Below are 13,404 nucleotides of genomic sequence, written 5' to 3'. Positions count from 1 at the left end.
GGGCCTTATGGGGACAGCTGGGAAGTGTAGTTCTGTGAGCAAGTACGGCGCATGCCGGATGTGAGGCCTGGTGTGAGTGTGCACTGAGGTTGAACTTGCAATAGCTGCTGGGAGTTGTAGTTCTTCTACCTGCAGTCAAGCGGACTCTTCCAAGGGAAAAAGGAACAACCCGTGTGGTGGGGAGTGGAGGGGCTGGACAGAGAGGGTCTTCTTGAGTCATTCGTTTAAGGCGGCGTTCATCTTCTAGGCTATAAAGTGTACCCATTAAGGGCAGAATTTTAGCACAAAGCGACTACTTCCTTGTGTCTTAGTCTCCTCATCTGTAAAATGGGACTATTGACAGCACCTGCTTTTAGGATTAAAACAATTAATTTATATAAAGCACGTTGTACTATGTGCCTGACCCATAAGAAAGCACTATGTAAGTTATAGTTACTAGTATTCATGCATTCAGTAGATGCTTTATTTTAATATGATACACATTTGTACACTCCAAAGACTATACAGCAAATATCTATGTAACCAGCTGGGTGCAGTGACTCACACTTGTAATCCCAGCACTTTGGGAGGCCGAGTCGGGCAGATCACCTGAGGTCAGGAGTTCAAGACTAGCCTGGCCAACATGGTGAAACCCTGTCTCTACTAAAAGTACAAAAATTAGCCAGGTATGGTGGCACATGCCTGTAGTCCCAGATACTCAGGAGGCTGAGGCAGGAGATTCACTTGAACTGAGGAGGCAAAGGTGGCAGTGAGCGGAGATCGCGCCACTGCACTCCAGCTTGGGCAACAGAGCGAGACTCCCATCTCAAAAAAAGAAAAAGAAAAAAAAGAAAATCTATGTAACCATTTATTGATGTGCACCTGTAATCCCAGCAGTTTTGGAGGCCCAGGAGGGAGGATCACTTGAGGCCAGGAGTTTAAGACTGGCATGGGAAATACAGCAAGACACCATCTCTTAAATATATATATATATATTAGTTGGGCCTGGTGGTGTATGCCTATACTCCCAGCTACTCAAGAGGCTGAGGGTGGAGAATCACTTGAGCCCAAGAATTCAATACTGCTGTGAGCTATGATCGTGCCACTGCACAACAGCCTGGGTGAGAGCAAGACCTTGTCTCTAAAAACAACAACAATAATAATAATCGATAATATGATCTTCTTTCCATAGAGATATTGCACATATATTAGGTTTTTCCTACATACTTTGAATTCCATATACTATTGGAAAATGACATCATTTTCTTATTTTAACTTGACTGTTTGCTGCGGGTATATATTTGGTAAACATTTCATCTGTTGTCAGACTCTGGCCCACAAATGTCCCATTTGCGCCCCCCCCACCCTCCCATACGACACTGTTATCGCCCCGCCCTGTGGCCTTAATCCCTCTAAAGCTGGGGGAAGTGAGGGGGGTTGTGTGCAGATGGCCCTTCAATCTCGAAAGGAAGATGTCGGAATCTGAAGGCGGTAAAGGTGAGAGAATCCTTCCACCCCTGCTGACTCTTGGAGCAAGCCTAGGCTGTGCTCCACCCTCAGCCCCTCTGACCCACCCATTACTGCCCACCCAGACCCCACCCCCAGAGAGCCCCTAGGGGACCACAACCACATCACTCTATTTCCCATCCCAGCCAGCCCCAAAGAGCCTCTCTGCCACCAGAGCCCTAACGCTCAGCCTGACCGAGACACCACGCCCCCCCCCCACGGCCTCTCAGCCTCATCCACAGCCTTAGTTCCCAAAGAAAGCCCAACCTCAATCCTGGCTGTCACCCCTATCTGAACACCCACTTGAAACCTAACACAAATTCTACCACGCAGAAGTCAAAACCCTGTTCGAGTCCAAACCCCACCCCAGACACACACCTAAAGTCACCTAACCTCAACCTCAACCCTTGGATGTCAATACTGTTAGTGAGTGCAGTCTCTGACTTTCCAGAAAGTGCATAGAACTTTTTAGGGGAGAGAGAGAGAGAGAGAAAGAGAGAGAGAGAGAGAGAGAGAGAGAGAGAGAGAGAGAGAGAGAGAGAGAGAGCACATACTTATGGGGCTAGTAAGCCATGAGGGCTCTAGAGTTAGCCTGACTGGTGTGACTCCCCATTCAGCCACTTCATCAAGTCACTTAGCCTTTTCATCTCAATTTTCTCATCTGCAAAATGGAAATAATACTATATGCCAGGGATTCTTTTCATTCTGAAATCATTTAATCCTCACAACACCCCTATACTGTAGGCACTCTTACTATTATCCTTATACAGATAAGGAAACTGAGGCTTTGCCCAAGGCAACACAGAGGTACCAAGTGGTAGAGTCAGGATTTAAACTCAGGCAGCTTGTTTCCTCCAAAGCTGGGAATCTTAACCAGGCCAATCTACTGCCCCTCTGAGGCTAAAATAAGACCATGGGATCTGGGAATGGCCTTAGCTGAAAACACCAATGCAAAGTTCAAGTCCCACTCAAAACTCAACTTCGACCCTAACCTGTATCCTAATTCTAATTCCAATTCATTCAAATACCCAGTCCTAACCCTAAGTCAAAGCTCCACTCCTACCTATATTTAAACTCATCCCCCACCACTCAAATTTAACCTTAAATTGGCCCACCCCATGGCAATTTAAACTCTACCCCAAACTCAAACACCAATCTTACTTCAGTTGGAAATGTAATCTTACCTTCATTCCCCTATAAAGTCTCACTCTAGCCCTAATCTTAATTGGAACACCAACTCTTACTTCCCAGTCCTTAACCCAACTACTCCAAGCTCTCTCTGATTTTCCACGCTCTTCTCTCCTTCCTTCAAACAGAGACAGGATCAGATAGGAAGCAGCCACAATTGCCCCATACCCTGTCCCTCCCTGACTCAGTTTCTCCATACAGACACCACCCCAGAGCCCAGTCCAGCCAATGGGGCAGGCCCTGGTCCCGAATGGGGGCTGTGCCCCGGGCCCCCAGCTCTGGAAGGCGAAAGCAGTGGGGCATCGGGCCTAGGGACCCCTAAGCGAAGAAACCAGCACAGCAAGCACAAGACTGTGGCAGTGGCCAGTGCCCAGCGGTCACCTCGGGCACTCTTCTGCCTCACCCTGGCCAATCCCCTGCGGCGGTCCTGCATCAGCATCGTGGAGTGGAAGCATCCTGGAAAGCAGGGGTGGGGCCCAGGGGTAAGGGTCATTGGGGTACCAGGAGTCAAAAATTGAGTCAGGGCTGGAATGGAGGAGGGCTGAGGTCACCGGGGTTCAAGAGTCAAGGACTGAATCACAGCAAGAGTTGGGGATAGTTAAGGTTACCAGGGGAGTCAAAGTCAAGGCCTTGATCAGGGCAGGAGTCGAGAGTCTCAGGACCTGTCACCTTGGGAGTCAAGGGTCAGCACTTGGTGGGAGGTCCCCAAGGGAGTGTGGGGGTTCCCATGCCACTCTGCCAGGGTCCTTGACTGTGTCCACCTGAGGCCCTTCGACATCCTCATCCTGCTGACCATCTTTGCCAACTGCGTGGCACTGGGAGTTTACATCCCCTTCCCTGAGGACGACTCCAACACTGCCAACCACAACCTAGTAAGGCCTGCCCCGCCCTAGCCCGTTCCCAGCCAGATAGAGCCCCAGTAGAGCTCACTCCTTCCAGCCAGACCCCGCCCCCTCTCTGACCCGATTGACCCGGCCCGGCCCAGCCCCATCCTCGACCCTGACTATGCTCCCCACGCCCCCGTCAAACCCCGCCCTCAAATAACTCCCCGACTTCACGCCCCGCCCCCCCCCGCCCCCCCACCGCCCAGGAGCAGGTGGAGTATGTATTCCTGGTGATTTTCACTGTGGAGACTGTTCTCAAGATCGTGGCCTACGGGCTGGTGCTCCACCCCAGCGCCTACATCCGCAATGGCTGGAACCTACTCGACTTCATCATCGTCGTGGTCGGGTGCGCATCTGCGGGGGGCACCCCACCCTAGCCGCCTTCCTACCCTCAGGCCCGCCGAATTCTGGGCTCAGAAAAGTGACCCTTCCCAGACCCTCCCCATTCGGCAGCCAGAATCAGGAATATGATTAAAACCCATTTCTATTTCTAGTTACAGGGACTTGTGCATTTCTGAGAAGGGTAGGGTGGAGGGGGGAATCCTAAGATTTAACCTCCGCCTCCCTGCCGGGTGCTCCCTCATCAGGCTGTTTAGCGTGCTGCTGGAGCAGGGTCCCGGACGGCCAGGCGACGCCCCGCATACCGGAGGGAAGCCGGGAGGCTTCGATGTGAAGGCACTGAGGGCCTTTCGGGTGCTGCGGCCACTGAGGCTGGTGTCTGGGGTCCCGAGTGAGTGGCTTATCCCCCGAGATCGGAGGTGAAGGGTGGGGGTGGGACTGAGTTGACCCCTTCCTTATTTCTGCCTACCCCTCCCTCCCCGCAGGCCTGCACATAGTGCTCAACTCCATCATGAAGGCGCTGGTGCCGCTGCTGCACATTGCACTCCTCGTGCTCTTCGTCATCATCATTTATGCCATCATTGGGCTCGAGCTCTTCCTTGGACGAATGCACAAGACGTGCTACTTCCTGGGATCAGGTTAGTCGGCCCGCCCCTCCTAGGCAGAACACGCCCCCTCCTCTGGTTCCCAGATTCGAGGCTGCACTCATGGAAACCCACTGAAATTCACAAGATTCCGCCCCCAGGTTCAGGTTCCACCCCCAGATAACCAAGCCCCGCCCATATATCCAAGACTCTGCCCTAAATCAGACTACAACCCCACCTCGCTAATAGCTCCGCCCCAACACAAGACTGCACCCACAGGCTAAGGTCCTGTCCCAAACTAAGACAACACCTGGCTCGGTAGCTCCCGCCTGTATTCCCGACATTTGGGAGGCCGAGGCAGGAGGATCATTTGAGCCTAGGATTTCACGATCAGCCTGTGCAAAATAGTGAGATCCAGTCTCTAAGAATAAGTTAATTAATTACTTAAAAACAATTTTAAAAACCTTTATCCTCGACTTGGTACCGTGGAGCATGCCTGTAATCCCAGCACTTTGGGAGGCTGAGGTGGATGGATCACTCGAGGTCAGGAGTTGGAGATCAGCCTGGCCAACGCAGTGAAACCGTGTCTCTACTAAAAATATAAAAAATGAGCTGGGTGTGGTGGTGCACGTCTGTAATCCTAGCTACTCGGGAGGCTGAGGCATGAGAATCGCTTGAGTCTGGGAAGCGGAGGTTGCAGTGGGCTGAGATCGGATTGTGCCACTGCACTCCAGCCTGGGCAACAGAATGAGACTCTGTCTCAAAAAAAAAAGGCTATCCTCCAGGACTGGCCTCACACACTCAGAGCATTTATGCAGACCCTAGCCCATGCCTAGCCCCTCCTCTCTTCAAGAGACCCGCCCAAATTCACAAGACTCTGCCCCCAGGCTCTTGCCTGTTTATTTACAAAACTCTACCCCAGGATTTAGATTCCGGTTGGTGGGATCCCTAGCTTCCCAGTGATTCAGAATACGGATCTCACAGGGTTCTGCCCTAGAAGAGGAGCTGAGGATGGCCTTAGAAAAATCTAGAGCACAGCATTTTGGGAGGCCTAGAGGGGTGGATCACCTGAGGTCAGGAGTTCGAGACCAGCCTGACCAACAAGGTGAAACCCCATCTCTACTGAAAATACAAAAATTAGGCCAGGCGTGTTGGCAGGAGTCTGTAATCCCAGCTACTCGGGAGGCTGAGGCAGGAGAATCACTTTAACCTGGGAGGCAGAGGTTGCAGTGAGCCGAGATCGTGCCACTGTACTCCAGCCTGGGTGATGGAGCAAGAAAAACAAGGAAAAAGAAAAATCTAGGACCCAAGTCGAACGTCCTAAGTGGGCGGGGCTTCAGGGTGGCAGCCACTGCGAGTGGGCCTGCATCGAAACCCCAAGCTCCCATCTTCCTGCAGACGTGGAAGCGGAGGAGGACCCATCGCCCTGTGCGTCTTCGGGATCCGGTCGTGCATGCACTATGAACCAGACTGAGTGCCGCGGGCGCTGGCCAGGGCCCAATGGAGGCATCACCAACTTTGACAACTTCTTCTTTGCCATGCTGACAGTCTTCCAGTGTGTCACCATGGAAGGCTGGACCGACGTGCTCTACTGGGTGAGGCTGACTGTAGGCACACAGCTTGGAGGCTGCACCTGCCTTTCCTCCCTGACACTCAGGCAGGAGTGTCTACCTACCCTGAGGGATGCATGCCTTTTCTCTCCCCAGATGCAAGATGCCATGGGGTATGAACTGCCCTGGGTGTATTTCGTGAGCCTTGTCATCTTTGGGTCCTTCTTCGTCCTCAACCTTGTGCTTGGCGTCCTGAGTGGGTGAGGGACCTAGGCACTCCCTGCTTCCCACCCCTCAGCCACTGCCCCCTTCTTTGTGGCTGGCAAATTCCTAGGCATCCTTCAAAACCCATCTGAAGTACTCCTTCATTCAATCATGAGCATCTATTGTATGTGAGGCACCATTTTGGAATGGAACAAAAGACAAAAATCTCTGCCTTCCTGGTATTACACTCTGATGGAGAGAGACAGAAAATAGCAACATATGCAATAAAATAAGTGTGTGCGTTTATATGTCGGCACACACATATATGTAGTGTTTTATATGGAATGTGTGCTGTGGAAAGAAAGGAAAGATAAAAGATAAGAATGGAGAGGTCTTGTGATTATAAACAGGGATGTAAGTAAAGGCTGTCTTGACAAGTTGTTATTTAAGTAAAAATGTGAAAGAGGCCAGGTGCAGTGGCTCATGCCTGTAATCCCAGCACTATGGGAGGCCAGGGCAGGAGGATGGCTCTAGGTCAGGAGTTTGAGACCAGCCTGCGCAATATAGTGAGACCTCATCTCTACAAAAAATGAACAAAAATAGTTGGGCATGGTGGCGAATGTCTGTAGTCCTAGCTACTTAGGAAGCTGAGGTGGGAGGATCGCTTGAGCCCAGGACACAGGCTGCAGTGAGCTATGATCACACCACTGCACTCCACCCTGAGTGACAGAGTGAGACCCTGTCTCTGGGGAAAAGAAAAAAGGAGAGAGACGAGGGAGTGTATGATGTGGTTATCTGAGGGAAAATCGTTCCAAGCAAAGAGAACAGTCAGTGCAAAGGCTCTGAGGCTAGAATGTGCTTGACATGTTCAAAGAGTAGCTAGGATGCTAGTGTGGCTGGAGTGATGAAAGCAAGGTGTTCGGATTGGATCCTCCCCCAACCCTCTATCCTCCTCCCTCAGGGAGTTCTCCAAAGAGAGAGAGAAAGCAAAAGCTCGAGGGGACTTCCAGAAACAGCGGGAAAAGCAGCAGATGGAGGAGGACCTGCGGGGCTACCTGGACTGGATCACTCAAGCTGAAGAGCTGGACATGGAGGACCCCTCCGCTGATGGCAACCTTGGTTCTTTGGCCGAAGAGGGCCGGGCGGGTCATCGTAGGCAACTCCAATCTGGGCCATTCCCTGCATGCCTTATATGTGGTCTGCCCTCCTGAGACCCACCCAGGCCTGATCTGCAACAACTCTAGCCCCAGCCCCCGAGTTATGGCTCAAAATGCAGAATCAAAGACTCCAAATGGCACACCTACCTTAGACATGGCCCGAACCCTGCCCCCAGTATGTCCTCCCTAATTGTCCTTTCTCTCCCTGCAGGGCCACAGCTGGCTGAGCTGACCAATAGGAGGCGTGGACGTCTACGCTGGTTCAGTCATTCTACTCGCTCCACGCACTCCACCAGCAGCCATGGTGGGGGTCCAGCCAGGCTGGGGTGGGGCTGGGTAGGCAGAGGTGAAAGCCAAAGGTTGGACCTCGGGGTCTCAGGTCCTGACCACTATCCCCACCTTGCCTACAGCCAGCCTCCCAGCCAGTGACACCGGTTCAATGACAGAGACCCAAGGCGATGAGGATGATGAGGAGGGGGCTCTGGCCAGCTGTACACGCTGCCTGTGAGGGCCCCCAGCCCCTGACCCAGCCCAGAAGCCAGTCCAAACCCTGACCCTAATTCTTTCTTTAGCCTCAAGTCTTGACCTCAGTCCTTGATCTCTGGCCCCAGCCACTGACTCCCCCTCTGCCCTGTATGACACCCACCTCCCATCCCCCCTCTTTTTCAGAAACAAGATCATGAAAACCAGGGTCTGGTGAGTTGGGAAAGTTGTGTGAATCCTTGACTCCAAGACTTTGAGACCCCCCCACCTCCAAGCCCTCATGACCTTTGGGATCCCCCACATGAGACCCCCAGGGCAGGCTTAGGTAGGTGATCTCAGCTGGTGGGCTCCCCTTCCCCCAGCCGCCGCCTCCGCAGAACCAACCGGGTCCTTCGGGCGCGCTGCCGTCGGGCTGTGAAGTCCAATGCCTGCTACTGGGCTGTGCTGTTGCTCGTCTTCCTCAACACGCTGACCATCGCCTCTGAGCACCACGGGCAGCCTGTGTGGCTCACCCAGATCCAGGGTACACCCCCAGCCTGCCAGCCATCTCCCTCAGCCTCCTATTCCTTCTACGCCAGAAGCTCAAATCCAGGACCTCTAGGGTACCTCAGCCCCCAAAACACTGCCTTCCCCCCCCAAATAAATGCAGAGCCCTTAGCCTGTCGCATCCCACCTTGTAGCTTACACAGGTAGCACCTGCTGTGTGCCTCAAGCTCCATTCTCAGCACCTTTCTTTATGTGTACTGACAATTTCTTCACCACAACCTTATTCGAATTAAATACCAAGGCACAGAACACTGAGCACCAAGGCACTGAGGGGTTGGTTAAGCGACTAATCTCAGGACTCAGCTAGTGAGTGGCAGAACCAGAATTAGAAACCCAGGCAGCCTGGCTCCAGAATTCAGGCTCTCAACATCTCACTGTATGGACAAGTTCTCCGCATCTACGAAATGGAGATGATAGATAGTTTTATCCACTTCATGTCGCAGTGAAGAGGATTAAATGACTTAAGGTGAAAAGTACTTAGGACACTGCATGGCCCACTATATAGCTAACACTTTATAAGTGTAAGCTCTTACTATTATTCATTATAATCTCAGCCTCAACCTGAATACTGAGCGCATTTCTAACCCATAACCCACAAACCAGCCCCAGTCCCAAAGAAACCCTAGACTAACTCTGCTTATGAATTGGGGTCTTCTTGGACTCATAGGTGCTGACTCTGGCCCCTCCACCCCAACTCTGTCCCTTGCCCCCATCTCCAAGCCCCTCAAAACTTCACCTACTCTGACCTACAAACTCATCCTAATCCCTAGCCTTAAACCTTCCCTCAGCCAGCACCTGGCCTGATACTAGCTACCCCAGGTCACCCCATGGTCCCTAGTTACCCCCCACATGTCATCACAGAAACTGGCCAGGCCAATCACTCCCGCCTCTCTCCCCACAGAGTATGCCAACAAAGTGTTGCTCTGTTTGTTCACGGTGGAGATGCTTCTCAAGTTGTATGGTCTGGGCCCCTCTGCCTATGTCTCTTCCTTTTTCAACCGCTTTGACTGCTTCGTGGTCTGTGGAGGCATCCTGGAGACCACCTTGGTGGAGGTGGGTGCCATGCAGCCCCTGGGCATCTCGGTGCTCCGATGTGTGCGCCTCCTCAGGATCTTTAAGGTCACCAGGTGTGTATCGAGGGAGGGGAAACACTAGGCCCCTAAAAACAGCCCCAACAGCCCCCACCTAAGCTCCAATGATAACTTCATCTGCTTCACTATTCGTTGAGCAGACATCCATTGAGTGTCTGCTGCATGAAAGGAGCCCTACCAAGCCCTAGGGAAACACTAGGAATCAAAGCAGACACAAGTTCCTGTCTTCATCCACTAGGGAGAATGTCTATTCCATTTCCATCACCTTCCTCAACCTCAACTCCTGCTCTAACGTTTTTCCCCAACTCCGTCTCCAATTTCAATGCCATACTCATTCCCAGCCCAAACCCATCCCAATCCCCAACCACAATACCATCTCTGATCCCAACCACAGGTCACCTATGAACCCATTTACAATCCTAGCACCCATTTCCAAGCCCAACCCCATCTCCCACCTCATCCCTAACTCCCAGCCCCATCCCCGTCACTAACCACCAACCATAATGCCATCCTCAATCCCCAAACACAACCCCCATGTCCCTAACCCCTTACCATCACCCTCTCATCAACTGCAACTCTATTTCCAGCTTCAGCCTGTCTCACCCCTCTTCTATCCAAATTCTCCACCACAATTTATCCTTAACTCCATCTCCAATCCCAAATACATCACAACCCCATCCCCAACGTCAGGCCCAGTCCCAACCTGAAACCCAATTTTAGCTTCACCAACTTCCATTAAACCTCCATCCTAACCTCATCTCCCAATCTCCCCTTACACTCCTAACCGCAGCCATAATCCCAAACTCAACTTTCCCCCACTTCTTACTCTCATCTCACCCCAACTCCAAAATCGTTTCTAACCCTGACACCAAAGCCTATTTGAGCCCCACCTGACCAGGTGCATCCCAAGCTGGAGCCCTGCATTGGCTCCTGATGCTCCAATGGACATGGCATCGACCCCGCCTCCTTTCATTTCTGCTGCAGACACTGGGCATCTCTGAGCAATCTGGTGGCATCCCTGCTCAATTCAATGAAATCCATCGCATCCTTGCTGCTTCTCCTCTTCCTCTTCATCATCATCTTCTCCCTGCTTGGCATGCAGTTGTTTGGGGGCAAGTTCAACTTTGACCAGACCCACACCAAGCGAAGCACCTTTGACACGTTCCCCCAGGCCCTCCTCACTGTCTTTCAGGTGGAGTCTGGAAACCCTGGGATGGGTGGGTCGGGGGTCTCTGGAGTTGGAGGGGTTTCAAGAGCTCCACGGTGAATTCCCACCCCTAGATCCTGACAGGCGAGGACTGGAACGTGGTCATGTATGATGGTATCATGGCGTATGGTGGTCCCTTCTTCCCAGGAATGTTGGTGTGCATCTATTTCATCATTCTCTTCATCTGTGGCAACTGTATCCTTGGAGCTTTGTGGGGCTGAATGATGGTGGAGTGGGGGTGGACAGGGAGACCTGGGTGGTCTATGGACAGGCTGCTTCTCCAACCTTTGCAGCCTAAGCTCATCCCAGACATCCTATTGAACGTGTTTCTTGCCATTGCTGTGGACAACCTGGCCAGTGGAGATGCAGGCACTACCAAGGACAAGGGCGGGTGAGATCTGGCTCCACCCCTAACACAGTCTCTCTCTGGGGTCCCTGACTGGGAATCCCTCAAGACACCCACACCACCAGAGATGCTTCTAGTCACGCTGGTAATCCCTATCTCCAAATACAATCTGCCAGTCCTCATTCATTCAGCATGCATCTATTAAGTGCCTACTCTCTGCCAGGTCCTGTTGTAGATACTGAGGAGACAACACAGGTCAAGGCAGACAGAGTCCTTGCCTTCATGAAACTAACATTCTAGTTGGGGAAGACAAGAAAAACATAAACAGATGAATATATAATATACGTTAATAATATGTAATAAAGAGAAATCGGCTGGTCCGAGTGCAGTGCTGTTTACAACTAATTGATCACAACCAGTTACAGATTTCTTTGTTCCTTCTCCACTCCCACTGCTTCACTTGACTAGCCTTTAAAAAAAAGAGAGAGAAATAAAATAGAATGAAAGGATAGCAAGAAATGAAGATTGTTCTTTGGGGTTACAGTCAGCAAGGAAGCTCTCTATGAGGAAGTGACATTTCACCAGATACTTGAATGCAGTGAGGGAGTGAGCTATGCAAACATCTGGGGGAAGGGTATTCAAGGAAGGGGAGTAGCAAGTGCAAAGGTCCTAGGGTGCTAATGTTTTTAGCACTTTTTTTTTTTTTTTTTTGAGATGGAGTTTTCCTCTTGTCGCCCAGGCTGGAGTGCAGTGGCGCTATCTCAGCTCACTGAGCTCACTGCAACCTCCACCTCCTAGGTCCAAGCAATTCTCCTGCCTCAACCTCCTGAGTAGCTAGGATTACAGACATGCACCACCGTGCTTGGCTAATTTTTTTTTTTTTGTATTTTTAATAGAGATGGGGTTTCACCATGTTGGCCAGGTTGATCTTGAACTCCTAATCTCAGGAGATCCACCCGTCTTGGCCTCCCAAAGTTCTGGGATTACAGGCATGAGCCACTGCACCTGGCCACATTCTTAGCACTTTCATAAAGCTACCAGTGATGGCCGGGGGCAGTGGCCCACGCCTGTAATCCCAGCACTTTGGGAAGCCCAGGAGGGTGGATCACCTGAGGTTAGGAGTTCAAGATCAGCCTGGCCAACATGGTGAAACCCTGTCTCTACTAAAAATACAAAAAAAAAAAAATTAGCTGGACAGGCTCTCTTGAACCCACAGCAGAGGTTGCAGTGAGCCGAGATTGCACCACTATACTCTCGCCTGAGCAATAGAGTAAGACTCTGTTTAAAAAAAAAAAAAAGAAACAGGCTGGAATGGATCGAGCAAGTAGGAGAATGGTATGGAGTGAAGATCGATGGAGGAAATGTGGGAGCCATATCCAGGGCTTTCTGGGCCAGGGTGAGAACTGTAGTTTTTCCTGAGTTAAGGAGCCATGGGAGGGTTGTAGGCAGAGTTGGGATGTCCCAGACGGGGTTCAACGGGCTCCCTCTGGCTGTTTTGAGAGCAGACTGTTGGGGGAGGGGCAGCAGGGAAGAGTGGAAGCAAGAAGGTTCTATGGGACCCAAGAAAGGTCTGTTCTGACTGTAGTGATCCCCCTCAGTCTTGCCCATCTGCAGAAATCACCCCCTATTTCCTCACACAGGGAGAAGAGCAGTGAGAAGGACCTCCCACAGGAGAATGGAGAGCTGGTGAGTTACAAGTGTGGACACTGTCTACAACTCCCACTTCCACCACCACCTGTCTATGTGTGTATGTCTGCTTTTATGTTGTTGTTGTTTTATTTTGAGATGGAGTCTCACTCTGTCAGCCAGGCTGGAGTGCAGTGGTGCCATCTCGGCTCACTGCAGCCTCCGCCTCCTGAGTTCAAGAGATTCTCCTGCCTCAGCCTCCTGAGTAACGGATTACAGATGTGCACCACCACACCCAGCTAATTTTTGTTATTTTTGATAGAGATGGGATTTCACCATGTTGGCCAGCCTGATCTCAAACTTCAGACCTCAAGTGGTCCACCTGCTTCAGCCTCCCAAAGTGCTGGAATTACAAGCATGAGCCACCATACCTGGCCATGTGCATGTCTTTAACCTTCATTCTCTGCCTATTCATTCCCCTATTATTGCATTTCTTCCATGCCTCTCCTGTTTCCATTCCCTGTGTCTCCCTCACCATTGATGACCCCCGTCTTCCTGTCCTCAGGTGCCTGGTGTGGAGAAAGAGGAAGAGGACGGTGCAAGAAGTGAAGGAGCAGGCAAGTGGGCAGGGCCAGGTGGAGCAAGTGTGGGATCTTGGGGACAGAGCTCAGGCAGACAGCTCCTGCTCCCTGAGACCCTCCTCTCCAGAGATCA

General features: G+C 51.6%; 1 protein-coding gene across 5 annotated transcripts in view; it reads left to right on the top strand.

Annotated features, from left to right (window-relative positions):
- The first annotated feature begins 1,420 nt into the window (after positions 1–1,420).
- Positions 1,421–13,404, top strand: part of CACNA1F (calcium voltage-gated channel subunit alpha1 F) — a 28,318-nt gene continuing 16,334 nt past the window's right edge. For all 5 annotated transcript variants that reach the window (XR_013531614.1, XR_013531613.1, XR_013531615.1 and 2 more), the window contains exons 1-19: positions 1,421–1,476; positions 2,875–3,124; positions 3,440–3,545; positions 3,764–3,903; positions 4,145–4,287; positions 4,382–4,534; positions 5,879–6,075; positions 6,187–6,290; positions 7,196–7,353; positions 7,603–7,695; positions 7,802–7,895; positions 8,061–8,087; positions 8,237–8,397; positions 9,322–9,547; positions 10,496–10,703; positions 10,793–10,913; positions 11,028–11,109; positions 12,705–12,750; positions 13,256–13,307. Coding sequence is in view for 2 of the 5 variants with exons in the window: in XM_035288911.3 (XP_035144802.3) it covers positions 1,452–1,476; positions 2,875–3,124; positions 3,440–3,545; positions 3,764–3,903; positions 4,145–4,287; positions 4,382–4,534; positions 5,879–6,075; positions 6,187–6,290; positions 7,196–7,353; positions 7,603–7,695; positions 7,802–7,895; positions 8,061–8,087; positions 8,237–8,397; positions 9,322–9,547; positions 10,496–10,703; positions 10,793–10,913; positions 11,028–11,109; positions 12,705–12,750; positions 13,256–13,307 (2,386 nt within the window). In the remaining 3 variants the exon portion in view is untranslated. The remainder of the gene's footprint in view (positions 1,477–2,874; positions 3,125–3,439; positions 3,546–3,763; positions 3,904–4,144; positions 4,288–4,381; positions 4,535–5,878; positions 6,076–6,186; positions 6,291–7,195; positions 7,354–7,602; positions 7,696–7,801; positions 7,896–8,060; positions 8,088–8,236; positions 8,398–9,321; positions 9,548–10,495; positions 10,704–10,792; positions 10,914–11,027; positions 11,110–12,704; positions 12,751–13,255; positions 13,308–13,404) is intronic.

Source organism: Callithrix jacchus, chromosome X (genome assembly GCF_049354715.1).
Source record: "Callithrix jacchus isolate 240 chromosome X, calJac240_pri, whole genome shotgun sequence".
Taxonomy (NCBI): Eukaryota; Metazoa; Chordata; class Mammalia; order Primates; family Cebidae; genus Callithrix; species Callithrix jacchus.
Note: the sequence above shows the minus strand (reverse complement) of the source record. Positions and strands in the feature narration are given on the sequence as shown.